Consider the following 27512-nt stretch of genomic DNA (forward strand, 5'->3'; position numbering starts at 1 on the left):
AGTTTTTTTAGGTAAGGTGCAAGATTGTTACGAGAAGTATCAAAAGGGATCTATAAGGCTTGCACAACTTACCATGTCGAGCTGGCAAGGAATGTTCGAACTTTTAGTAAGTACAGTATGCCGTCGAGACTCGTGATGGATAGCACCCGGGCGCAGGTGGCGAAAATCAGTCATATTCCATCCTCAGAGGGCCTTTGACAGCTCAGGATATATAGGGTTCTCATCCTACTCAGACAGTTCCCTGTATGGTTTTCATCACTTAGGAGCCCTTACCTCCGAGTTTCTTCAAGGTCAATTTTGATGGGTTTGTCGCGGACGAAGGTACGCGGGGAGGTGCGGGGTTTGTTATCAGGGACTCGAACGTCAGGATAGTAGCAACAGATGGCTGTCAGCTATTCGATGTCTCGGTTCCTAGTGCAGAGTTAAGGGTCGTTTGGGCAAGCCTTCAACATGCTCGACTAGGGTTACGAGCCTACTTAGTCATCTTGAAGGGTGACGCGGCCACGATTATCAGCTGGATCTAGGGGGTCCGAGTGGTGCCGACGACGACCACCCTTTGTTTCGAGACATCTGGGCCATGACGAGGAATGGAGGGCCTTTTAAGCCAAGCATATTTTTCGTAAAACTAATGGAGTCGTGGATTGGGCAGCCTCCTACGTGGCCAGCCATATTGGTAGTACCTTGTGGATTGGAGATGGGGAACTGCCTCGGGCGCTCCAAGATATTCTGTTTTTTGATTTTATTGGGTGTATCCGTACTCGTCAGGTATGAATCACCAGGCCTAACAAAAAAAAAATCCATCCTATAACCCATATGGATAGGGAACATTACAATATGGGTTTATTAGAGCTGACCACAAACCAATCATAATATTTGTAATCGAATTTGAATGGATCTGAATCCTTAGCTTAATAAAGATGCTAGGGTTTAAACAGAAAGAGAGTTTGTGAGGATCTATGCAGACATATATTTATCCTACATTAGCTATACACCAAATAGATTTTTGATACTTATATAGAATAATAGAATAAAAATAACACTTTTCAACTATTTTTTTGAATAAAATTTTACTGTGACAAGCTGTTTATTAATTTAATCATTTTTGATTTAGTAACTTGGCCCACCTAGTTGGGATCTACCTGTTTAAAATTCAGATTAGGCAAGCATGATATGAGATCAGCCTAAAATTGTGACTAATCTATTTAATTCTCTACCTTAGTTATAAGGTGCTAAAATTGTATTTATATAAAAACATGTCACTAAATTTGAAATTAATCTATCAATAATAATTAATTAGTTACTCATGTTACTATCTAGTCAACCTTGCGGATCATATTTAACTATATTCAGCTTGCAAGTTATCTGTGTCTCCTCAAATGTAACCCAACTGGGTTTTTTTCAAGAGGGATCTCAAGCACCACATCATGTTACCCTATCTCTTAGTAAATGATTTATGTTCCACTTTTACTTTTGGGTCAAAATGTTTTCTTCAAAATATTTTAATTGGAGCCATTGCCACTGGCCACTGCTTTTGCATAAATATAAGGCCTAGATTGATGGATAGGGGTGACAATTGGGCCAAGTTGAACATAGTACAATTGAGTCAAATATATGATAGATAGAAATCTATCAACTCAAATCCGATCTATTTATTAAATAAATTAAAAATTTAAATTTAAATTTATTTTTTTATTAAATAGGTAATTTAGCTCACGGTAGGTTGAAAATAAATTAAATGCGTTAAAGGGTTAAGGATTGCCGCCTGATCATGGGTCAGGCTTCTGGTTTTCTTTGTTTACTTTGGGAGCCGGTCCTCTTGCTGCGGGGCCTGCGAACTGGGCCTTCTGGGCCGCGTGGCCTGTGGACCACAAAGCGCGCCTGATTAAAAACCTGACCGTCGGATCCAGCAGACGCGGACGGTGCGGAAGAGGGCGAATGGCCATCTCGGACGCCTGGTGTCTCTCCGGGGTAGTTTTCGGCGTTCTTCTATCCTCTATCCGAGGAGCTGCCAGGTTTCGTCCGCACTTCTCCACGCCAGGATTTCATTGAGAGAGAAGAGCGAATTCGTGTGCGTAGGATTCAGGTAATCTTTGGATTTTTCTTTTTTATCCCCTCATCCAATCTCGTGTCAAGTATTTGCCGAACTAAGTTGTCGATGATGTCTTCTCTGCTCAATTCGGTCAATCGAATTCCAGTTTTTTTTTTTTTTTGCCAATCTTTGTTATTCTTGGATTTATCGGTTGTTAAATATGTATAGAAGGCGGTTTCGGATTTCGACTTTATCTTTGGAAGGAAAGAAGCATTTTTTGCGTCAGTTACTGTGAGCAGCTCAAGATAATAAATTTTGGTATCTGTTGGTTTTTAGCTCTCGGGCGTAATCCTGGTGCAATTTAAACACAAAACGCGACTTCGAGGAGAGGTTGCATATGGAGAATTTTTCTTGATGAAGAATCATGCAAAGGAACTAGTTTTATCGGTAATCGATTTAGAAAGGTGTAAGATGTGGTTCAAGAAGATGAGTTGGAAATATTTGACGGATACATCGATTGTATCTTAACAAATTTTGATAATATCGCAAATGTAAAAAACTTGCATCCATGGTGAATAATTCTTGACATGCTAGTTGAGTGAGTGAGTTAACCCTATAAATCTAGGAGGCTAATAGATCATCTTGAAGCTGATGCGTTGTTTCTTCTACTCATTGGTAATAAAATGTTTAGCTTCGACTCGTTGGTAATAAATTGTTCAGCCTGATTTTTTATTTGATGGTTTTAATCTTTTCATTTCAATACCACAATATGATAATATAAGTCCAAGGTTTCTCATAAATGTTTGGAAGGTACAGTCTTCAATCTCTGTAAATGGGAATTCTAGCAGAACTAACATCCTTGCAAAGTTAAAATTGTGGAATTCGCATTGTCGATATTGCCTTTCTTTTCAACCATATGGAGCACAAGAATTTTCGGAATTTTCACCTCAGCAATTATTTATGTGCTTGGAAAGGTTTTCATACTATTCTGTATCACCCAGATAAATGCATACCAACATGAGGAGCCTTGCATATGTCAGACTGACACTACAAATTAGTGTGCCTGTAAATTCAACATCTTTATTACTTTCTCTTTCCTTGCATGAGCCAAAGCACATGACAAGATGGAAAGATATATGCCTCCTCCCATCAATAAATAAGATTACATTCACATCCCAGCAGACAATTGTTGTATAATTTGACCAACCATCAAAACATATGTGGTAAAATAAATATGTAGTAATAACAAATGTTTCAAAATGTGTTTTTTCATCAATTATGTTGGCTATGTTGTACTCACTGTTGGTCCCTTGAGTTTCTGTTGTGTTTTGGGTAAAATAATAAACTTTTTCCATATTCTTAAGAGTAAGGAAGCTACCATGCTGATACAAAAGGTACAAAAGCAGTAATAACACTTTGCTGTCTTCTTTTAGGTTCTTTTTTGATGTCCACATGGATTATCATTGAAATAATCCATATATAGCTAATGATCAGGAGTTACCAGCGAGGCAGAGAAATTTTTCTGACACTGAAATCTTTGGATAATTCAGTTCCAGAAAGAATTGTGATGTCAGGAGTTTCCTTTCAGAAGAAATTTGGCATCCATTTTTTTTGGAATGTTTCGCTTTGGAAGCTTCTTTTATTACATCAGTTTTTTCTTTCCCTTTACTACCCCCTCACCATCAGCTGTATGTAGGGTTTATCCAAGGAGCTTATGGCAGGCATCCACATAGGTCCTCGTGGAAGAGATTGAGGTCACACACTGTTCACTCAAACAAATTTAGGTCTCATCCTTGCTATCCTAGATTGTATTTCAGGATTAATAGCTAGCGAGAAGTTTGCTTTGTATGTTTGAGGACTTGCATTTTCTGCTAAAATGTGAAAATTTTATAATTTTGAGATTCTATAGTAGTTCTTTTGAAGATAGGAAAATGGAGGTCACAGCCCAAACCTTCTTAGGTTATTATTCTTGAAGGGCAAGATTACAAGCTATACACACACATTCATGCATGCATGTACGTTTATGTGTGTTTATATGTGAGAGAGCAAGAGGTAGATCACAAGCTAGAGAAAAGACAAATCTCTTCCTAATTATTAGCAAACTGATTTTTTTTATAGTTGAAACATATTTAGGAGAAGGTGATGGTGTACGAAACCTTTTTTGTCTTGCAAAGTTTCATACTCTTCACCTATTCCCCTTCCATCACAATATTGTCATTCTCCTCCTATCTCCTTCTCTAGCGCCTCTTTTCAACCTTTTACACCATCTAGCATTCATTGTTTCCCACATATGACCCTCCTCTTCATCCTTTGTCCATCATCACTATTTTCGTCCTCTATCCTTTTTCTTTTGGTCATGCCCCTTCTCCTTGGCCTCCTTGCCCACCTTTCCGGTGCCCTCCTGTGCGGCATTCTCTATCCCCACCTTCACCTACCTCCTTCTATCACCTTTACCAACGTGGAGATGGTAGGGAAATAGGAAAGTGGAGGCTTAAAGTGGTCTTACTTAGGAGGGAGGATCGTCGTTGCAAGCGGGGTTGGAGGGTGGTAAATGAATTCGAAGGTCATATAGAAAGAGGAAGTTAGCATTAGACTATTAGAGTTAGCATGAGAAGGTAGAAAGAAGCAAGGTAAAAGCTGTGGTTTTTGGTGGGTAGGGGTAGGACAGTTGCTAGAGTGGATATGAAAGGAGGCAACAATGGTAATATGCGGTTTAGCTATGAGGAAAAGAGGTAGGAGAGTTTACTCGTCTGGAGTGTAGGTGGGATGGTTGAGCACAATTTAATAGACTTTTCCAAAGTAGACCAACTTGGTTCATCCATACACATCTATATGTGTGGTATATGCATCCAAATACATGTGCAGACATGTATAGTAGAATTGAAACTTTAATCCTACCAATGCAAAATCAATAATGAGCATCATAGATTGAGAATCCATGTTCCTAGTCAGGTTCTACAACATCAAAAATACCTAGAGACAAAAAAATAGTTAGTTTTTGATATCATTTGTCCATGCATCAAGGGGTCACAAAATGGGCAATACCAATAAAGCTAATGTTTTGAAATATATTTTGGCCATTTAATCTGAGAACAAATATCATTAATCATGATTTACATCTTTTACAACATACATAAACCAAAATTCAACTGGTTTGGATGTTTCTAGACCATTGGCTGCAAGGCTTTGTATGCAATTGAAATTGCCTGTTTTCTGGTTACATGATTCATGACTGGCTCTCTTATGCACTTAGTCTTTGGTGTTTGGACATTTTAGATATTATGGGTCATGTTTAATGATGTGGATGTTCAATTCAGATGTTCAGTTATTAATAAAGCATGATAGGATGGAAGCTTCAATTATATGGTAGTGTATTCAGTGGAAATATTGAATAATTTTAGAATGCTAAAATACTTGCTTATCTCACTGAATTGAACCAGAGTTATTGTGGACATAATGACCATGAAACATAACAAGGAATTAGGTAAAACATAATTTGATGAAAACAAACAGCGCCAAATTTGTTTAGTATGATTTGAAGATGAAAACCTGAACCACTGAAATTTTTGATAAATTTCCAAGCCAACATTGCAAATATACAACACTGAAAATAGACCAGCACAAGATCTGTTATTATATTAACTAGATCGATAATTATATTTTCTATTCATCAAGAAAGTCTATTGATGAAACAGAAACAACTGGCGTGATCAATCTTTACTGAACTACACATCAGCAAAGTTATCAAAGATACATGCATTTGAGAATCTAAGATGGCGTGAAGTAACAACAGTGATAGATCATAAGTCAGTTTCTTTGTACGGTTTTGCAGGCATTTGTTTCTGCAAATTGCTAAAGTTGTGAACAGGAAGCCATGGAGCTGGTTGGCTTTGGGTAGTGGTGTCATTACCTTATTGATTGATAACAGAGCTCTGAGGGTTTTCTTTATATCGTGGCAGCATGGCCTTGTGAGAATATGAGCGATGCATTTAAAAATATTAATTTTTTTAATGAACATATATACGCCCGCAATTTGGCCTTGGCCCTTAATAACATTTACCAGATAACAGAAAGGGCTTGTTGGTTCACAGACCTGGCCAAATGGGTGGCTCCTCTAAATTTGGTATGTGTCCACTGCATTGATCAAATAGCATGTTTGCATGCTTTTTCGTTTTTCCCAAATGTGCTGTCTTCGTGTTTTAAAGAATACTAGTCAGTTTGTACCAATAAAAAAAAAAGGAATATTTAGTAAGTTAAAGAACCTTTGCAGACACCCTATAATTAGACTTTGCAGGATTCATGAGAAGTGAATAGTGGACTGATTTAAGACTGCATAGACATATTCTGACATTCCCACTTTGGCTTATCTTCCTTTTTTGCTTGACATCAAAATAACAAACACAACTGTACTCATGCTTGACAGGATGTTGAATCTCCATCTTGAATTTGCCACTGGACGAGGAACATAGAACCTGCTCGCTTCTTGTGGAATCTAACAAGACAATGGCCTCTTTAAGTTGGTCGGTTCCAGTTATAAAGCAGCAGGTGATTCTCAGAAGCCAGCTTCATAATCCAGGATCATGGAGAGTTCCCACACTGCTTCACAGGTCTGCCTTCCCCCAGACTCGTCTTAAGAATCTGCCTTTGCTTTGCAGCAAATTGTTTCCATGGGAAGCTTCTCCTCCATATGCTTCCACAGCTGGTGATAGCATCATCAAAGGTAACAATATCATCGAACCCATTGATGCAGAAGATGCACCAGAATTTCCAATTCTTCAAAGTGAAGAAGATGTCATAGAGATGAAAAATCAGCCATCTTTGCTGCAACAGACTCTTAAATGGCCAATGTGGCTTTTGGGTCCTTCGGTTCTTCTAGTCACTGGCATGGTGCCCACCTTATGGTTGCCTCTGTCTTCTGTGTTCGTCGGTCCCAACATCGCTGGCCTTCTATCGCTTGTGGGACTTGACTGTGTTTTCAACCTGGGTGCAACCTTGTTTCTACTCATGGCTGACGCTTGCGGACGCCCCAAGGGAATGGCTGTTGCACAGAAAAGCCAAGTTCCTTTTACTTATCAGCTGTGGAACTTGGGGGCGAGTCTGTTAGGCTTTGTTCTTCCTTTGCTGATGCTATTTGCCTCGCTCAAAGGCTCTCTCCAGCCACAACTTCCATTCATCTCATTCCTTGTGTTACTTGGGCCCTACCTTCTACTTCTATCCATCCAGATGCTGGCTGAGATGTTGACATGGCACTGGAAATCACCTGTGTGGTTGGTGACCCCAATAGTGTACGAGGCTTACAGGGTGCTGCAACTGATGAGGGGACTGAAATTGGCTGGCGAGGTTGGTGCACCCGCATGGATGGTGGAGAGCATCCGAGGATTGGTATCATGGTGGGTGTTGATCCTTGGAATTCAGCTCATGAGGGTTGCTTGGTCTGCAGGGCTTGCCTCTCAAGCTCACCAACAACCTTAAATAAAGATAAAATCCTAGAGGATACAGGAGTGATTTAAGTTGCTTATGAGTAAAAAAAAATAATCATTGAAGTTTGTAAACAAAATGTCAGGTCATAAAACAATTTAATGAGGAAATCATAAAGCATTACTGGATACAATTTCACTTGCATTTTCTTCGCAGAGGATCAAATGCTTTGAGATTGGGTATATCTTGTCTGTTTTCAGCTGTACCCATGGTTTGCCTGAATCACTTTCTATGTTAAATCATTTCTCTTAGGACCTAATGAGATTTTTGAAAAATCCTTCCAAATTTATTGCAGGCTGGTGAAATTTCAATTGTTCATTTATCTGAATTTTCTAGTGGTAACAACACTAAATGACAATGGAATCAATGTTGGTAGTGATGCCTGCTTTGATGTATAGGCAAGCATCAGACAACCCCACAATAGGTGCTTGTAAGACTCCCCTTGTATTTGACAATTACCGCTTAATTGTCAATAGCCAAGTAGTTCCTTATAGCGACTGAACAACAAACCTATGTTTATAATTATATTTGATGGTAATGATGATATCATGCATAGTTGCAAGGTTCATATGAGTGGTTAATCACAAATGGAGAATGGCATAGTATGTCATCATAAAAAAATGAGAAGTACCGTGATCTCAGAGTGATTTATATAATTTCACGATGAATCCATGCACAAAATGATGTGGTTTTTGGTCTGAAGTTTTTCAAGGTTAGTTAGCACTTAACAGTTATGGTAAAGAAAAGTTTACATGTTCCTCTCCTATACCACCAGAGCTTGGTTATCTTCTCCAGGTTGAGGCAAATGGTGGTTGTTTGTCTTCCGTCCCTAAGCCTTCTTTTCTTTTCTTTTTATGCTCTCCTCCCTCATATGTACCCAAAAAAGGCAAAAAAAGGAAGCTTGCATGCTCACAAAACAAGCAAAAGAACAGCCAGTCATTGAAGTTTATTGAGGTTTCAAGGTAGAGTGGGAAACATAAATCAGGCTCAACAATGACCATATTTTGGGCAGAAAAAAAAATCAACCTGGCCTTCTCATACAACGAATTTCTGGAATTGTAAATCCAATTTGATCCGTTCAAAGCTAAGCTTTGCAACAAACTATTTGCTGCTCAATCTAAATGCAAACTGAATAACAATGTATTGAATCTTGAACAATGAAGGGCATGATATAATTTGAGCTACCCAATTGAAGATTTTGAAGCCTAAGCTAGGTTAGTTTGCTGAGGAGGTTTCAATATCAGGGTTGAGTATTCACCGATAAGGTTGGTTGATTAACCTCTTCAACCTATCATGCTCAGATAACACCTCTGGCTAGAGGTAGGAGAATACATGCCTTCAAAGGAAGTAAAAAAAAAAGAGGAGGGATAGAAGGATAACTTGTGTTTGGCGAGTCTTAAGAAAAGTGTTAGTTTTCAGAACAAAGGAAAGAAGACTCTGGTAGCAAATTTTTGAACAATATGATAGATATGAACTGTGAATCTATCCACGGGCAAATCCCTTAATAGAGGGGTGTCAACCAACTGAAACGAGGCTCGTTTGCCTTTTAGTGCAAATTTTGTTAACAGGCATATGCACCATCAAAGCTCCTTCGTACAAGAACAGGAAGAATAGTATCTAAAAGGATGACAAAAATAGGAAGGCTAATTATTGTGCATTGCCTTAGCATAATACATTAGATCTTTGGATATAGGTGCCAGTTGAAATAAAGCCAAGATTATATGGTTCATGAAGATGTTATTATTTGTGTAGTTACTCGCTCTATCATCTAACGTGCTAAGTGCACGAAAAAGTGCTGTGGAGAGGGATGTGGGATTCTAAACAATTTCAAGTTAGGGGATGAATATGCCAATTGGCTTAGTTGATGAAGTCACCACATGTTGATATCAATGGCTTCAGTTTGAATCTTATCCTTATTCAATTTCTACTATATTTTTATCATATCTACGTCAGAAAAATTTCAAGCTAGGAAGACAAATAAAATAATGCATTCTCAAGTTTTATCTTACCAAAAATTATTATTTCATATTTGGAAAAAGTATAATTATTTGATGTTGGATAACATGTTGGTAACCTTCAAATGCCCAACTCAAATATGTCTCATGTGTATGTCCTTTTTATAGTTATCGTTAGCTGACAAAAATTTTTTATTTATTTATTTTGAAAGATCAGGTAGGGTGGGATGGGGTTTGGGCTATCAATAATATATTGTAATAATAAAGTTTTAAATAAATTAGGCGAGAAAAGTTACAGCTTATCAAACTGGTAAAATTTCTGATAATTGATTCAACAACGTATGGTAAGATTTCTTCTTCACATGGGAGGTTGGGAGCATTTGGGGAGGGTTACCTCCGTTATGCAGCTCGTTGCCTAATTCAATACTATAATTAAGCCTTGGTTTCCAAAGTCTCAACTATTCCAGTAGCAAGAGTCAGCTACTTCATATGCGGGATGTGAATCGACTTATTTCTGGAGCAAATGGTCATAGACATCCTTAATGCCACAATTACTTGAATGGTGGACAAGGCATCCTTTGTTGGGGTGAGGGGGATGGAAGCTGCATCAAAGGGTTCGAGAGCTCCATAGAAAAGCTTTGCCGACCTACCTTGGTTACATTCACCAAGACTCAATTCCTGCTCTCCATTCTTTGACAGCTAAGCAGCCTCTCTATAAGGACCCGTACGGGCGTATGTTCAGTCTCACATCGGTTATGCATTAGAAAAATCTTAAAAACTTATATAGAATCAAGAAATTTAAATAATACCTTTCGACTTTTTTTGCGGAAAATCCTGAGCTGCGATAAATGATATCAAAGCAACTCTAGTCCATAGCTTATGTGAACGTAGAACGAGTTTAATGGAGCTGACCATGAGTTGATCGTGATGTTTGTGATTAGATTTGAATGGATTTGTATTTTTAATTTGGCAAAGATGTTCCAACTTAAATAGAAAAAATATATGAAGATCTATATAGATGTGTATGTTATGTACTAAATAGATCTTAGATACTTGAATAAAATAAAAAAATCTAAATAATACGTTCTACTGGTCCTTCGCTACATCCCCTCCTTCCATTCTTAGCCGACCCCTACTTTGTTTGTGAAGGGAATCAGCTCACCTCCTTGTTGCGGCTATTCTTTCTTGAGATTTTAGTTTATTTCGTCTACCAAGGAAAACGAAGAAAATAATATTATATGAGCTTCAAATCCAGATCATTAGCAACGATTCCTGTTAATTTTACTGACTCAAGGAGTTATAATGGTGTAGACGAGGCTCAGATCCGGTCACCTGTAATAATACAAAAAACTTTTAATCTCCTCTTTAAATACGTATAAAAAATTTATATACGACTCACGTAGAAAAAAAGGAATTCAGAAGGTTGAAAAAAAAGAAAGAAAAAGCAAATAAAGATAGAAATTCCTGGGGCGGTGATGAGACCGCCAAGAGGGAAACAAGAAGAGGGCTCCTCCACCCACCAGGCTTGGCCCTTCATCTTTTCGACCATACTAGAAAACCCTGCGACCGCATCCCCTCTCACGTTTCTTTTCCACTCTTATCCGTTTCTTCGTCGCTAGGGTTTGCTTTTGTCGCTTCGGCTTGCGGAAAACGTAGGGCCTTCTCCGGCCATGGACGCCCAGAGAGCTCTGCTCGATGAACTCATGGGGGCAGGTATTTCCTCGCGATCGACCCACTGGCCTCGATTCTTTGATCAATTTATCTATTCTTTCTGGTGTTCGCAGCTCGAAATCTCACGGAGGAGGAGAAGAAAGGGTACAGGGAGATCCACTGGGACGATAAGGAGGTGTGTGGTCCGTTCATGGTTCGATTCTGCCCTCACGATCTGTTTGTGAACACGAAAAGCGATCTTGGTGAGCTTTTGATCGATTCCTTCTCTGGTTTCTTGTTCAATTTCTCTTGCGAGTTCTGATTGCCTGGGTTTTTTTTATCAGGACCTTGCCCTAAAATCCATGATCTGAAGCTCAAAGAGAGGTAGATACCAACATCACCAACTTCTTTGAATTAAAATTTGTGGAACAACGTTTTTCAGTGTTAAACTGTGCCCCCTTTTTATGATTAACATACCTATTTATGATTTGGTATTTTTCGAATACTGGGACCTTATTATGCAACTCTTTAATTGGTTTTGTGAAATTTCTTTTTTGTTATTCAATGCTTGGATTTGTCCTTTTCTGCTCTTGTAAGTTGATATTTTCCTGATTTGGGCTTAGCCTGGCAACTTACGGAATGAATTCTTGATTGTACGGGCAAGGTTGATGACTGGCACCTGCTTTTGCTATTAGTTAGTTTATGCCCAGAAGAACTCTTTTGAATCTTGCTGCTTTACATGTGTCATGTAGGAGGGAACTTTAATATGAGTTACTGGCGTGCTATGCTAAATATGACATTTGGAGTTCTCTGGCTATTGCATTGTTTTTCATTTGAGGTAACCGATCTAAATCTTTCCGATCAGGTCCTTGCATGGAACGTGTAGGGGAATTGTATTCCCCATTTTGGGTTTTATGTATGTTTCTCCATCTGTCCATCAGTGATTCCATGACTTTTGATTCAACATCATCAATCAATGTTTGGCTCTTTCAGGATGAAATTCACTGAGTGCCAAATTTATGAAAGATGAGCCTTTAAATTGACATATTTGGAAGTTTAATATAATTTGCAGGTTCTGTGGGCATTCTGAGCAGCAACAGCCTTGTGAGCAGATGGAATGGGCGGAGGTTACGTGTAGTTTTAAATAGATATGTTTGTGAAATCATGTTAAGAGAGTGGGAAGAATTGCTTGTTCAATACATTTACAGGCATATCTTCTTGTCCTTCTATCATGCGATGGTCATCATTTTTTTTATAATAAATTATTTTTCATTATTTCTTTATTTTTTTTCTCAGCACAAATCTTTTCCACTTTTCGAGACATAAATATGTTAAACAAATTGTACTGTATAAAAATGATCTATTCCTAGAAAGTTAATTTTCATCAATGATTTCTATGCATTTCTATAAGAAATAGAAATCACTTGTGCAAGTGAAAGGGAAGATGAACTAGCTTGAAGCCATAGTTGTACAAAGAGTATTTTCACGCATCCAGCAAGCGACTATCAATGGTTTGCAACACAACATCCAAAGGTGTAAATTTATTTCAGTAAATTGTAATCCATGAGAAATGCCTTTTTGCTTTAAGCACAATCCATCAAAAAAGAAGTGGCAACTTTCATAAATATGCCAAAATGGTGTTCACATTGATTTGGAGATGCAAAACTTTCCAGCGTCTAAGGCAGCCTATAAAGGAAACACAGCATGACTTATCATAGTGAATGAAAGGGTGTTCCATGGTGATGGCATGTTAGAACAACACCTTTTCACACTTAGGGGTAGACAACTTGCTTGCATATCAGACGTAATTGGTGCAGGAGAAGAAGAAAGCTTTTGGTGTAATACATATTTCTTGAAAGGTGGAAAAATAGAAGTATTCTTATAGCAATTATAGTAATGACGAGGATGATCAATATAGCTTTCCATACAAGATTAATGCTCGTGGATAGAAATAAATGGATAGAAGGGAAGAAAGAAGAAATGTGAAACATAAACTGATTAAAGAGAGCTGTAACATCTTAATGGTTTAAATCTATTAAAGTTTAAGTTGACAAGGGAGTGTCATTATTACTGTATGTGTTGCTCATAGATCTTGTGGAAATAATTAAAGGTAGTGGTTGGATGAAATGGAAATATTGTTAAATGGATTCCTATAGGAAGAAAGAGAGTGTTTCTTGGAAGACTAGATGGCTATTTAGAAGAAGATAACAAGGGATGTGAGAGATCACATGAAGGGATGGATTTTGAAACTAGAATGGGATGGAGATTTGACTCCCTTTTTTTGTGCTGTATATGACTTAATAATGAGAAATGCTTATGTTTAATGAATTGTGAATTTCTAGGTTGCTCCAATAATAGTTTGGATTCTTTACAAACTGACTACTTTCTTCTTATTGGAATGGAACAGACAAAACATATTGGATTTAAATTTACTCATTGGGAGCATATGAGTGATATGCCTACCCAACATAGATTAGCCTCCATGGACATGCATAAGAAGGGAGAAAGGAGTAAAAAAGCATAATAGGGTGCATAGTTGTCAAGCCCCGGCGACGGACTAGCCTGTCACTTAGATGGTTGCCTAGGTGCTTACGATAGGCAATGGGCTTTGTACAAATTACTTATTTATTCTATGATTTAACATCAACATTTGTGTAATCAAAGATTTGTGAGTCAATAATTTAACATTTTAAAGTAACTTAGGCCATGTGTGACAAATGTAACCAATTAGAAACATTTTTGAGATATGTTTTAATTTGTCAAACTTATACTAAATTGCTAAGTAAATGTAATAGAAGTAATAGTACATATCATTGCTGCCTTATTCATATGTAGTAGGGATTGCTGAGTCTCCTTGGTTTTATTGTTGAAGGTTGAAGAATGTTGAGGGTTGTAAATGAAAACCTGTTTTGTTTACTTCTTTAACACTTAATTTGAGTTTTTTTTAATTTTTTAAATACAATGGTTTTTCTTAGGGTTCAGCTCGAATTATCTAGTTCTCTTGTTAGCTTATCTATCATCTTTTTTATGTCCTATATTACACATTTATATATATACATAGTTACATGTTTACATGTAATGCTTTTAAATATATGTGTGTATTTATGTGTATTTGTATGTATTTATGTACATTGGTGCAGCTATGGCTTGCCTAGGTAGTCTATGCCTTGTATATTGCCCAGGTGCACAGGGAACAGCTCCTAACAATAATGGCATGCTGAAGTATATATTGGAATAGCTGCCATTATTTCAAAGACAATGCATCATATGTGCGCAACCAATGTTATTGGAGTACCCTAAGTTTGTTTTTTAATGATATATTGGATACTTGACACTTGGGACCTTTGGTGACAGCCCTTAAAATTCATGTCGCACCATAAAATCATAATGTCATGATCATTATAGGTCTACTTTTGGCTCTTCTATGTGATATTATCAAGTTTGACGTAATAATGGCTAATGTTTAACAGTTATTTTGTAAGAGAAATAGATCTAACTCATTATCTATTACATATGCTTCGTTGTGTGTGCATATGGAGGCAAGATCTAATCCCGTCCCCTTGTCTAATTTTTAAAGGTTACTGTGTCTAATTCATCTATACTAGGATGCTTCGTGTTGTGTCATTTGTCCTAGAAAGATTGATTATTACAAGATGAAAGTAGCATAGAAGAAGCTAGAAAGGTGTTAAAAGATGCTAGCACTAGAAAACTAAATGGTTTGAAATTTAAATGATCATTATAAAAGTCATACATATAAGGAATTGAAAAATGCAACTTTTAATGACAATAAGATGATTGAGATATAAGGAAAGAATATGAAAATAGTGAGAAAGTTGCAGCATTGATCTGGTTCAAAGATTTAATCCCAGGACTGACCGCTGTACCAGTCTGTCTTGGGTTGGCATGGTACCGAGATGCTACCATATTGACTTTTGGGATGGTGAAGGGTCCTAGCATTGTACCTTGAACACTCATTTTTTTCAATTTTCTGAACTTTTGCTGTCTTAAATGAACTTTTAATGAAATTTAAATGTTTCAAAGTTCTTAGTGGTTTTGAGTCAATGATGGGGTGTGTGCTGTAGGTACCAGTACAATAGAAATTACCAACAAATATAAGTGAAACATCATTTATCACCTATCAAGGAGGTCAACAGGAGTGAGATGGAAAGGAACACACATGAGCTTGATGTTCGACAGAAAGGAAAGGGGCTCAAAGCTTATGTATAATATGATGATGAGTTTGACTGAAATAATAAAATTTTGTCAAAAATAATATAATTTATAAAAAAATAAATTATATAACAAAAAATATTGTGTTGTAGGTTAATTCACAACCTACAGCATATCTGAATTTTATGCCAAATGGGAAAAAAACTGAAACGGTATTCCGTACTTTTCTTAATTTTTGGTCAAATTAATGGCGCAAAAAAAGGGGTGAAGAACCTTATTGAGTGTGCAAGGTCTCCAATGTTGAGGAGGCTAGATTTCAACAAGGGTAAGCCAGATATGGGCCAAACCTTTGCCCTTTACTTTCTTTCTCACTCTTCCTCTCTCTATCTCTCTGTCTCTCTCTATTTGTGTGTGTGAGCCTAAGGTCCTTTTCTGAATGAAGATGGGAAAAGAGAGTAGCAGGAGGGCATGGCTCTCTTTCTCTCAAAACAAAGGGACCTGGATTCGGCTATTATTGCTGAACCAACTTTGGTACTAGATTGTCCTGTTGATTTTGGGCCGAGCCGGTGGGATTTCTTGATTTATACATGAATTGAAGTTCCACATCCATCTCATATACTGTTATTTTAATGGAACATTATGATGGCAAGATGCGTTAGAATTGGACTACATGTAAGGAAATGAGACCATTGTTATATGAAGAAGTTATTTTGAAAGTTTCTTGATGTAGACAATTCAAGTACGTAGAGGTAAAGAAAGATCCATGAGGTGACCGGAACTATAGACAAGAAAAGCAGATGGCTTTATCAAGAATATGTGTTATGTAAAGATTGAGGACTAGATGGCATCATGGAAGGTGCAAGTGCACAAGATGAGTGGGTAGGAGATGAAGAATATACTATAGATGTCTATGACAAAACCAAGAAGTATCTCAGGAAATTTATACTAAGAAATGGCTAAGAGTTGTGTTTGCTGAGAAGCTAAGTGGTAAAAACCCATTAAGGTGTTATTGGCACATGCAATGATAATTATGGAGGCTTTCCTAGCAAGACCTGAAATTAGGTTAGAGGAGAAGGAAATAGGAGAGTTATCTAAAGAAACATGGATGGAGTTGTGAGGAATAACTAAAGAATTTGGGAAAGCTTGTGATGGTAGCAAATTTAGTTTTTGATAGAAATGGTTGGTGAAGGACTCATGAAGTGTAACCCCCCCTCAAATAGGGTAAGGCCTATGAAGCACGGACACAAAAAAATAGAATGTGATTTGACTAGGACATGATAAGAGATAATTAGATATAATATTTACATATACGTAAAGCACTTAGAAAGCATAATGGGTTATCGAATAACATATGCCATACTCAACATAATAACATAAACACCATAAACTCTAACTTCAACTCTCTAACTTGCTTGTTAAAAGGTGAACATTCACCAAATAAGAAAAAAAAAAGAGTCCTTGCTCATTTCTGGAAGTAGCTAGAAATTATTTCAGCATATTCCAGAAGTATTGAGAGTCCTTTTTTCTAATTTTAGTTAATAGGATACTTATAATAAGTATTCAATACTTCATCGTAGCTGCAGCCAACAGTTATTGGTATTTACACTTATCATATATGAATGTAACATGCACTTTGCGTTATCTGTGCATACGAGGGTAAGGCTTAGTGATTGTGGTTACAAGCAATCTTACCTTCTTGCCAAGTACTGGATCTTTAAGTTGAATCACATTGGTGGGATACCATGTAAGGTGGGTTATATGCCACTAATACAAAGCAAGACGGTGAGTTGAAATATCAATCCAAAGTATCCTAGCTGTGTTTGGTGTTGGTGGAACTAAGGCATCACTGCATCAAGAGTTTGTTACTTCGAGAGCGGTAAATGCGCGATATATCATTAGGCCTGTTAACGAGCCGAGCCAAGCCCGAGCTTGGGGAGGCTCGGGCTCGGCTCGTTTTACAGAAGTTGGGCTCGGGCTCGGGCTCGGGCTCGGGCTCGTTACCGAGCTTTGTATTGGGCTCGAGCTCGGGCTCACTTAGCAAAGCAAAAGCTTGGGCTTGGGCTCGTAAAGCTCATATTAATGACGAGCCCAAGTTCGAGCCCGAGCCCGAGCCGAGCTCGGGCCCGAGCTTCTTTCACATCCTACCATAGCTAGGCTACTGAGGTGGGTGGGAAGGCGGCTCGGGCTCGAGCTTCTTTTACATCCTACCATAGCTAGGCTACCGATATAAGAGGGAAGGAAACGTTACATCCTACCATAGCTAGGCTGAGTCCTGCATGATTTCGCCATCTTAAGACGTGGTACATGGAAGTGGACCTACAGTGGCGACGGAGATACGGCATCGCACGTAGGCCTGTAGATGGTGATGATTACAATTTCATCTGGGAAAAGGGGTGGTTCATTCAAACTAAAAATATCTATATTAGGATTTTTTATAAAATATCATTGACCACGTGTCGTGACCCAATAGGAGGATAGTGTAGTGCAACAGCTGTGACGCTGTTAAAGGGGGTGACGTCTTTTAAATGGGGGGTTTGAGTTTCCCACGAATATCGAAGCACTGGCGAGTAAATGTGGCAGATCTTTTGCTTGAGGGGGAGAGGTGGGGAGCGCTCGAGTTTCCCACGAATATCGAAGCACCAATCCTGTACGGTAACTGACTTTTTAAAAGCGGACAAGTGCGGGTGCGGAGAGGGAAGAGGAAAAAAAAAACTGACTCGGCCTGCTTCGTGCAGCGTGCTTGAAGTGACGAGCCCAAACGGGCTCGCGAGCTGCTCGGGCTCGAGCTCGGGCTCGAGCTCGAATTTAAACGAGCTTCATCTTAGGCTCGAGCTCGGGCTCGTTTGACTAACGAGCCGAGCTCGAGCCGAGCTTTTACCGAGCCGAGCCCGAGCAGCTCGGCTCGTTAACAGGCCTATATATCATTAGTTATGTTAAGAGCTAAGGTGTTTTTGATATAGCCAGTATGGACTTGGAATTCACTAGGATGTGTCATGAAAATAACTATTGGTAGGCCTCATGCACCCAAATCAACATGTCGATTTTTAAAACTCATGTGGAAGCTAGCAAGTGGCACATGTGGGTTCTCATTTAGATTCCTCATGTAATGAGACATATGATGATGATCAAGGTCCCCAATCAATCATTGATTTGGACCGGGATCTAATTTGCGTCATGTGAAATACCCTCAATGCAATGATTTTGGAAGAAGCAAAATGAATTTGTTTCTTATGACTAGAATGCAACATATATTGATTTGATGAGATGATATACCAAAAAGTATTTTGGTGTCACATTGGGATCCAAGAATCATGTTGTGGACCACATGGTTCGTCATTTCTCATGAGCAATAAAATATTACAAAAGTTTGTAGGAGTGGTCACGAGGAGGTTCACATTGAGAGTGGCCAGTATGAGTATGAGGGCATTATTGGTAGAGGAGGGAGTTACTTGTCGCAATTGGTGAATCATGAGTGTTTGAATAAGTTTGCAAGTGTAAACTAAGGAAAGCAAAGTAATATTTATCAAATACCAGCAATATTTATTGGAACGTGATGGAGCATTTGATAGTTAGATATTTAGTTTCCTTGTTGTACTTGGTATCCAAAAAAAGGGCACCCCAATGCATAAGGTTTTCATTGCGGGTCTGGAATGGTTCAGATGTACGCAGCCTTATCCCCACACGTGAAGAAATTATTTCCATCTATCGAACCCGTGATCTTCAAGTCGCAATAGTGCAACCTTACCACTGCACCAAGGTTCACCCTCTTGTTGTACTTGGTGTCCACAACTAGGCAAATCGTTATTTGGACCCTAATAGGGCATCTAACGTTATGTGATAGGAGGATGTAAGGATGCTTAAAGAGTCCATAGTACGCGTCGATCTCAACAAGTAAAAGCTAACCAATTTATTTGTCAGAGAATATCAAATTTTAAAGTCTATGATGATAAGAATTTTGTGTTGGAGTTTGAAAATGTTGGCCATATCTTGATTGTGTTTCTTATTTGCATAGTCTATCGGTTGATCATTATATGGTTCCTTATGATTCCCACAATATGAAACAAGAACTATCATGTAAGTTTGATTAATATGAAACATCTTATCATTTGGAGGATTGGATTAGACGTGTAGCTTGATTAAACTTTTATTTCACATTAGAGATAGGAAGCTTTAGCTAGACCTCCGTATTTTACTCATGGAAAGTAAGGAAAGTGTGCCATTTGAGTGGAAACAGAAAATTTTAAAAGGACAGTGGAATAAAGTAAGGCATCTAGAATTTTGATTGGGCAAGGTGAAAGCTTAAGAGGTATAAAAATGTGAGAAGAATAATGTCAAAAAAAGCAAATGGCTGTTAGGTTTGGACTGTATTGTAATATTTGGTATGGTCACACATTCTAAATGCCAAGTATGCACATACATCAGTGAGTGTACAATATCATACCACGGAATTTGCCCCACATGTCATGCAAGAATATAGGAAGACGTAACATTCATGGTTATGTTGCTGTGGAGTCAATTGAAACCCAACATGTATGCCTCCCATTTTAAGTCGCGAATTAAAAGATTGAAACGTGCACTTCACATTAACTTCTTATCCTTTGTGCTATAAAACCTCACTGGTTAAATTTAAAGCATTTTTGGATAATCTCACCTCATAGTCAAAAGTCCAGCATTTGGGAACAATCCATCTAGAGTTAATGATCTGGAATTCAGGAAAAAATGCAAAAGGAAATGGTAAGAAGTTCGAATAATTTCAGGTAAATAAAAATATTGAAGCAACTAGAAGCAAAGAATGTAAAATTGTTGAAATTTTTCATTCACGTGAAAAGCAAGAATGAAGGGAGGAGAGGGAAAAAAGTAATAGCATAATAGCACCGGAAGCAACAATATAGGATAATTTTTGGGTAAGAATATAGCATCATTATGATTTTGTAATTCACAAAGGATTATTAAACTAGTTATCTATAATTTGTGAATAAATAGTAAAATTTGTGAAATTTTAAATCATTATTGATTAATTTGTTTGTGGAGAGTTATTTGGTCAAGAAGAAAATCAAGGTAATTGAGAAGTTCTGAATAATTCGGATAATGTGTTTACTATGTGTCCCTCAAGGACTGAGATGGAGTGAGACTCCTAAGCTATTTAAACAATGGAAAGAAGCATTAAACATCAAGCGTTTGCTATTTCAAAAACCTATCAGTGACATGCATAAATGTACATTCTACACACATTTATTTCCATACATGCATTTATGTGTGGATGTGGGCTTTATATCGACATGTATTGAGATGTGCGTAGTCGAATTTGGTTCTTGTGAACACATTGGTTAGAAGGCAATATGTACCTTGAAACAAAAGCATAAACTAAAAAAATTTGGAATCTTGGATAATAACTTTTATATTTAAAAAGAAGAATGTAGTCATGATTAAAGTGATATGGTTGCACGCAAAAGTTGAAGGCATGGAATGTGCGAACAACAACAATATGAAGCAAAAAAGCACAATTAAGAACAAATAGTGGCAATATTTCATATAGTATTATTTGATGATTAATTGTAAGTGAGACACTGATTATTGAATAACTTTTTGATGGTTTGACTGTATGGAGATGATCTATCAGATAATATTGTTCAACATAGAAAATCTATAATTAGGCAAATCTTTTAATCTTTGTCTGCAAGGTAATCTGTAATATCTTTTATGAAATGAACCTCTAACAACCGGCTCTTCATTTAAGGAAATGATCTTGTGAACTACCTTAGGTTTTAGGACCTGTAAATTCTTCATGCGATCTAAGCAAATTATTCTGCAGTTCAAGCATAAAAGAAAATTCATTAGAAACATAAAAGGCATTAAATTGTCTCAAGGTTTACTGTTATATCTTGTGGAGCAGGAAGATTGTCTGAAGGAACAAGAAAAACAAGTAATTGATTTCAAAACATTCATGGTAGGTATGATAGAGATGCCATAGAAAATACGTTTAGGAAGGGAACAGTTTTGAAGTGAATAAGGAGCAACTACAGTAAAGTTATGAAATCGTGTCATTAATGGATGTGGAAACAAATATCATAATAGTGAAAGAGTTTGTGTACTCCATTCTTGTAAAACTTTGAACATCAATTCACTCACGTTATTAGAGTCTTTAACTCTTTTGTAGTGCTTTCCTTTAAGCACTTTTCAAGAAAAAAAGAAAAAAAAATCGTGGATCACACCTTGGATAGAGAGGATTGACTTTATTGTAACAGAACAAAAATCTATACCATGAGATCCTCCTATTCAATGGCAGGCATCTTGCTTATATGAGATTGCAGAAGACCTGGAATATGAATTTTTCTTTGGTTTTTTTCTTGAATGCTGCCCTATACATATGCTTGGATGAAATGATCTAAAGCAGTAGTTTATTTGGACTTTCTTTATCTGATCAAAGATACAGAATTTCATTTGCTTGAAGCATTGTACAAGTTTTTGGAAAACCACCATAAGATGCTGAGAGATTTTCTTTTAAAAGATACCTTGTCTGCTATTTATAAATAAACAATTTACCATCTTAGTCATGGTCATACCTACTTTGCTGCTTTACTTGAGTGATACTCCTCTCTGCTACCTTGAGAATATCCTGATTATTGAGGGATATGTTAAAACCTGGTAATCCTATTTGCCATCTTTAATATCTTCTTAATTTTGGTTAATACCACAAAACCTGGCAGGACCTAACTTTTGAACTTGAGTAACCTCGAGAACTGCTTCGAAATAAAATGCTACAATCTCTTTGGTGCCTGTATTCTTGAGAGCACATTCCGGTTTCTGAGGAGTGTTCTGAAAGATATAGTGATTCTGGACTTCATCTCGCCTGAGATTTTAAGTTTCTCTAACATATTTGAATAACACATTGCTTGTAACAAAAGCTAGAGTTTAATCTTCAAAATTCTTTTTAATAGCTATGGTTTCATTTTTCATTCCAACTCTGGCTCGCTATTTTTATATGATGAGAAAAAGGAACTCTTAAGCTGCTATTTCAAAATTCTATTTTAATCTATTTTTTGTTAGAATTTTTACTAAATAGCAATTTTTCATATAATCTTCACTTTGTCCTCCTGCAATAGTTATTCTGCTATATTTCCTCTAGCAGACAGGTCAAGGCAACTTCTAGTGCGATCTTGATTGAAAACAAGACCACAAATCCAGTTGTTAATTCCCTCAAAACTCAACTAAATTAGCTTTATTTAATTGTCTTTATATTCTTTTTCTTTATTGCCAGTGAAATTGTGATTATTGTGTTTTCTTTTTGGGGTTGAAAGCATGCTAGCCCAACTTTTAGCACAATCTGTTTTCAGCTTTGTCAAAACAAGAAATTAGTTCTGCACTATGACTGAATTGAGCCACTACGGTGTTGACTATTGAACTGAGGATGCAGGCCCAAGTATCCATTGTACCTGCAAAATAGTGGGGGTTTGCTCTATCTCACTATTTTATAAGAGATCTGATTAAAATTTGTAGTAAGTTCTCTGACTAGATCAGGTCCAGGTTGATGTAACCTATTTGCACCTCTAGTCCGTCCTACATACCCAAAGCCAATTACCTTATATATCTGAGTTCCTCTTGAAGACCTCTGCAAAATTGATATTTCTTGGGGCTTACTGTTTTCTCTGTTTTTTCCTCTCTGAATAGGTCAGATGGATAGTCATTAGGCCAGGCCTACAAAGACATTTGACCTCATATGCTTGCATTTAGTCTTGAGAGTTGAGACAGTTCAATCTTGGTTGCTAACCATGTCATATTATTAGAAATATATGTATCAAAGGATAAGTTTCAAAACAGAAAGAAAGGTAACCTCAGAAAATTTCAGATGCTTGTTTACTTACTCTACTTCCCAATGATTGTCCTTTTGGCTAACGTTCATCGGTGTTATTAATAATATGTTTTTTTTTCAGTTTACTCTGCCATAATTGCATTGTAATGGGAGGATATACTTTTTTTTTCTTTTTCCCCCTTTTTTCTGAATGCAGTTTTGAGAAGTCTCCTAGACATGATTCTTATGTCCCCAAGTTTGAAGCAGAGCTTGCACAGTTTTGTGAGAAACTGGTGAGCCTACCACAGCCAGTCAGTCGTATTTTAGTTGCACTGGTTCATTCGGTGTAGGTTAAGGTCTTGTATGGTATTACATGTTTATATCGCAGGTGATGGACTTGGACAGAAAAGTTAAGCGTGGTCGAGAACGGCTAGCACAGGAGGTGGAAGTACCACCTCCTACTCCAATCCCGGCTGAGAAATCCGAGCAGCTCTCGGTGCTAGAAGAGAAAATAAAAAAACTATTAGAGCAAGTTGAGACTTTGGGTGAATCTGGCAAGGTTGATGAAGCTGAGGCACTCATGAGAAAGGTGCATTACAAGGATTCCCGCCTTGTATTAATTACAGTTAAGCTCACAATTCACAGTGAAAATCATAGAGCTCTTTTACAGGTGGATATGCTGAACAATGAGAAGACAGCCTTGACCCAATCATCAAATGACAAAGTGATGATGCTTCCACAAGAGAAGAAGATGGCACTTTGTGAGATTTGTGGCTCGTTTCTGGTAGCGAATGATGCTGCTGAGAGGACCCAGTCTCATGTAACTGGAAAGCAGCATGTTGGTTATGGGATGGTGAGAGATTTTCTCAATGAGTTCAAGGTAAAGTATTTGACAGTATGACCTTGAGGTCAAAATTTAGTCATCTTGTTTTAGTGGACTGAATGGTTTGGGGCATGTTTTGCTCTGCAGATTGTGAAGGAAGAGACAAGGGAAGCAGGGAGACTGGCAAGGGAGAAGGAAGCAGAAGAACGGAGAAAACAGAGGGAAGAGTATGAGAAAAGGGCTAGAGGGAATGATAGAGAGAGGTATGCAGAGCGGGATCGAGACCGTGATAGATATCGAGAACAGAGCTCTGAAAGAGAGAGAGCTCATGAGCGTAGTGGAAGAGGGAGCAGAGATGGTGGGAGAGGATCAGATTGGAGGCATGACCATTACAGAAGTGGAAGGGAGTGGGAAAGGGAGAGGTATCGGGATAGAAATGGGGTTATGCCACGGGATAGGACTCGTGGAAGGAGCAGATCCCGTTCTCCTGTCCGGCATGGATATAGGAGGTCATCGAGAAGCCCAGTTCGGCCATATTAACTAGTAGTTTGGATAATTTATTTCAAGTTCTGAGACTGAAGAGGTAGACTATTTTGTCTCTTTCTTAGATGCACTTCATGTGCTTACATTAAATACCATCATTGTTAAGACTTTGTTGATATTTTAACAGCTCTGTTGACATCATACCATCTTCCTATTAAAGGGAAACAGTTGAGGTAGGTATAATTATCCTTCCAGCCTTTTCTTGCAAACTAATGTTTCGAGTGGTGCTGTGCTGCTATGATTCTTCTTTGTATATATGTTTGTACTTGAGGATTATATTGGGTGTCAGCATTTTCTTGTCTTTATTAAGATGACAGATCCAAATCCAAATCATAACATGAATGATGGGGCTTCTATTGAAGGTGATGATTGTTAATCCACATATAGAAGGTAATACATGATCTCCATTTTTTTTTCAAAAAAGAAATGATTTACCGCCATAGCAAGATTACTTTTATTGATATTTGGGTATTTATCTTTTTTTTATTATTATTTCTAGCTAGGATGTTGCCATCTCATTCTTATCCCCAACTGGCCATGCCCTGGGAAATAGATATTGCAATTATTCATGAAAAATAGTATAGGATGCCGGTTTAATTATTGTTAATTTTTCTTGAAAAAGAAATTCTTTATCACTTTTGTCATATATTTGTCATCTTTATTAACATTTTTGAATCTGCTCGCAACTGTGAAATTTTCAGATTTTAAGATAAATACACAAAATTCATAATCATCACCTCAAGAATTAACTGTTCGCCCCGGTGGCAATATTGCTACCTACCTTGCTTTCCCCCCCTCTGTTTCCCTTAGTCACTTGAACAGGGTTTGGCTGCTGGCTGTGAGCATGCCAGCGAAATTATGTCAGGATGATGGGCTCTGACACCAAAAGGTGTGGATTTATTACCATAGCCTGTGCTTATGAACAGGGAACCTGCACCAAGATACGGATTCACTTAGTTTTGGAAAGGAGCGTCCAAGGTAGTCATCCAAAAATACTAAAAGATGGGAGCAATTTGACATCATCCAAGTTCCCAAATACTGAAGTTTCTATCTCTTTGTAGTAAACGCGGACTAAGGATCGGTAGTTGATATTTTGTTGCCAACCTTGATGATGAAAAAAAATTGTATGGTAAAATCAGAGGTGGCAGCGGTGGCATACAGATGTCCAGCCAGCATAGCTATTGTATGTGTGGGCAGTTTGTTGATTAATGAATTGCTGCTCCTTCAGTCTCAGCTGGCTGCTTTAACTGTGATCGTTAATAATTGCTGAAAGACTAATCGTCATTTGATTATACAATTGTCTTTGTGGATGTGCTCCTTTCCCCTTTTTTTTTTTTGTGTGTCCTGGTTATATTTTTCAGTTGCTGTTGCTGCCTCTCTAGCCTCATTTCATAGATTTGGTATTTCAAGCCACCACTAGGTTGGACTGGCAGTGGGCGAATATAAAATCTGAGAAAGGTTTTGGAAGTATGATACAAGATGTGGGAAAGCCCTGCCGATGAAAGTTACATTATTCTGGGCTTATCGTAAATTGGTAAGTTTTTTTTCTCTGGTAAATGAAGTTTTTCGTCTTTTAAATGCCCCAAAAGGCAACAGGAAAAAGTTGTGAGAAGCTCTAGGAAGCAGAAGATGTGACGCCTAGTTTTGGTGGTTCCAGCAGGTCTAGCCATCACTGCCAACATTAACCTGGTTTTGCAGGGTTGAGGATTTGCAGTTAAGTACATGTCGAGTGCGTAAAGAGGCATCCTGAAGTTGAAATTATGATGGTATGGCCTCCGATTTTGGAAACTTCCATATGCGACAGACATGGCATTGTTGGTGCTCCTGCTGCAGTTCAATCCTGGTAAAGAAAGCGAGGAGTTCAAGCAGTAGGCTCTTTAAGCATTGTTGTGAATTGTTGTGAATTCTCTTTCCAAGCACTGCAGTCGCGGTAATTTGGAAATCTTGAAGGTCCATGACAAATTTAAACATACAATCAAACCCATAACCTCCATTGAAAGGAGGTAATGCGATCAGGAGAGTTTCAAAGGGAAAAAAAAAGGTGCGGAGAGAATCTGGAAAGACATGAAGGCTAAAATCATAGATCAATAGCCAACATCAACCTGCGGTTTCCATCAGCAGCCCTCAAACAATTCATAGTGTTGGCCTTAGAAGTCATCCCTTTAAACCACACAAAATATACATGATGCTGGTTCCAAGGTACGTTATATTAAAAAATACTCTAAATACTTTTGGCCTATGTAGAGTTCCAAATGTAAATGCAAAATCTGATACAAAGGAGATGCCATAACTGGTTACTTCTTTGTTGAGTACAACTAATACATTTGTGGAAAGTAAGTTAGCATCGCTCTAATTTGTTCATGGATATATATGTTAATTTGATTATGTAGCAGAGCTTAAACCCAAACTGGCCTTAAAAAAGGAAATAAATAAAAGAAACCGGAAATGTGGAGATGCGGGGTATCGATCCCCGTACCTCTCGCATGCTAAGCGAGCGCTCTACCATCTGAGCTACATCCCCTTGTGCTAGTTGTTTTGAAATATTTAGTATAGAGGACTATCAAAAACGATTCATTTGGCGGTAGTGCGTTGGTCGAGCCATAAGATGGGCAACATCTTCTCCATGTCTATTATATTCTCTTATTTTTTATAAGAATAGGTGCTAAATTAGTTAGCCTTTTACTTTATATACAATTGATTTTGTTTCTTTTGCAAGCTGATGCAAAACGACGAGGTGTCCAAGTAAAATTAGATGGTGGTGTAATTTCAAATGAGTGCAAAGTTATCTCACATTAAGCGAATCCGATGAAAATAAGCATTGGATGAAACTCTGTGGCATAATATTTTTAATAAGATGGGACCAAGTTAATTGTTGTGATCTTCTAAAACCATCTCTTATTGCTCCATCTTTCTTATTCTACTCATTCTAACTAAGTGATCTAATAAGAGAAAAGGAAAAAATTCTTTTTACTTCCTCAACTTAATCTATTAAAAGAATATTAAAAAATAAGAATATTGGTGAAAGTAGGGTGTGGGTTTATTTTTTCTTTCATTAATGATGATAGGACCGAGTAG

At 37.7% G+C, this 27512-nt stretch overlaps 2 protein-coding genes and 1 non-coding gene across 9 annotated transcripts; 2 read left to right on the forward strand and 1 right to left on the reverse strand.

Moving 5' to 3' along the window:
* The first annotated feature begins 1895 nt into the window (after positions 1–1895).
* LOC103705128 lies at positions 1896–7651 on the forward strand. Of its 2 annotated transcripts, none has more exons than XM_008788747.3 (2): positions 1896–2083; positions 6453–7651. In XM_008788747.3, the coding sequence occupies exon 2, from the start codon at positions 6533–6535 to the stop codon at positions 7499–7501; it is 969 nt and encodes a 322-aa protein (XP_008786969.2). In that variant the 5' UTR covers positions 1896–2083; positions 6453–6532; the 3' UTR covers positions 7502–7651. The 2 variants fall into 2 exon arrangements, with proteins under 2 accessions (XP_008786969.2, XP_038976668.1); XM_039120740.1 differs by lacking the exon at positions 1896–2083 and having other exon boundaries at positions 6523–6574; positions 6685–7651.
* A 3292-nt stretch (positions 7652–10943) lies between these two features.
* LOC103705129 (luc7-like protein 3) lies at positions 10944–25747 on the forward strand. 6 transcript variants are annotated; one of them, XR_603745.4, is made up of 10 exons: positions 10944–11175; positions 11247–11375; positions 11457–11496; positions 23289–23364; positions 23460–23660; positions 23742–23951; positions 24042–24477; positions 24565–24610; positions 24748–24827; positions 25364–25747. XR_603745.4 is itself a non-coding variant. In XM_026803881.1 (9 exons), exons 4-8 carry the CDS (start codon positions 12277–12279, stop codon positions 24432–24434), a joined length of 924 nt encoding a protein of 307 aa, XP_026659682.1. In that variant the 5' UTR covers positions 11247–11375; positions 11457–11496; positions 11865–11950; positions 12185–12276; the 3' UTR covers positions 24435–24477; positions 24565–25747. The 6 variants fall into 6 exon arrangements, 2 of the variants coding, with proteins under 2 accessions (XP_008786972.1, XP_026659682.1); XR_603743.3 differs by having other exon boundaries at positions 24565–24827; XR_603744.3 differs by having other exon boundaries at positions 24748–25747.
* Positions 25748–26885: 1138 nt separating this feature from the next.
* Positions 26886–26958, reverse strand: TRNAA-AGC. The gene has a single exon. It is a non-coding gene; the product is annotated as a tRNA-Ala (tRNA).
* Positions 26959–27512: the final 554 nt, after the last annotated feature.

This window comes from Phoenix dactylifera, chromosome 2 (genome assembly GCF_009389715.1).
Source record: "Phoenix dactylifera cultivar Barhee BC4 chromosome 2, palm_55x_up_171113_PBpolish2nd_filt_p, whole genome shotgun sequence".
Classification (NCBI taxonomy): Eukaryota; Viridiplantae; Streptophyta; class Magnoliopsida; order Arecales; family Arecaceae; genus Phoenix; species Phoenix dactylifera.

What these genes read in the sequence shown, in the direction of transcription:
- LOC103705128 (XM_008788747.3), top strand. Translation starts at nt 6,533, where the DNA reads ATGGCCTCTTTAAGTTGGTCGGTTCCAGTTATAAAGCAGCAGGTGATT.
- LOC103705129 (XM_008788750.3), top strand. Translation starts at nt 11,133, where the DNA reads ATGGACGCCCAGAGAGCTCTGCTCGATGAACTCATGGGGGCAG. An exon ending in GATCTGAAGCTCAAAGAGAG is followed by an intron (nt 11,497 to 23,288) that starts GTAGATACCAAC and finishes TTCTGAATGCAG; the next exon opens with TTTTGAGAAGTCTCCTAGAC. An exon ending in ATTTTCTCAATGAGTTCAAG is followed by an intron (nt 23,952 to 24,041) that starts GTAAAGTATTTG and finishes TTTGCTCTGCAG; the next exon opens with ATTGTGAAGGAAGAGACAAG.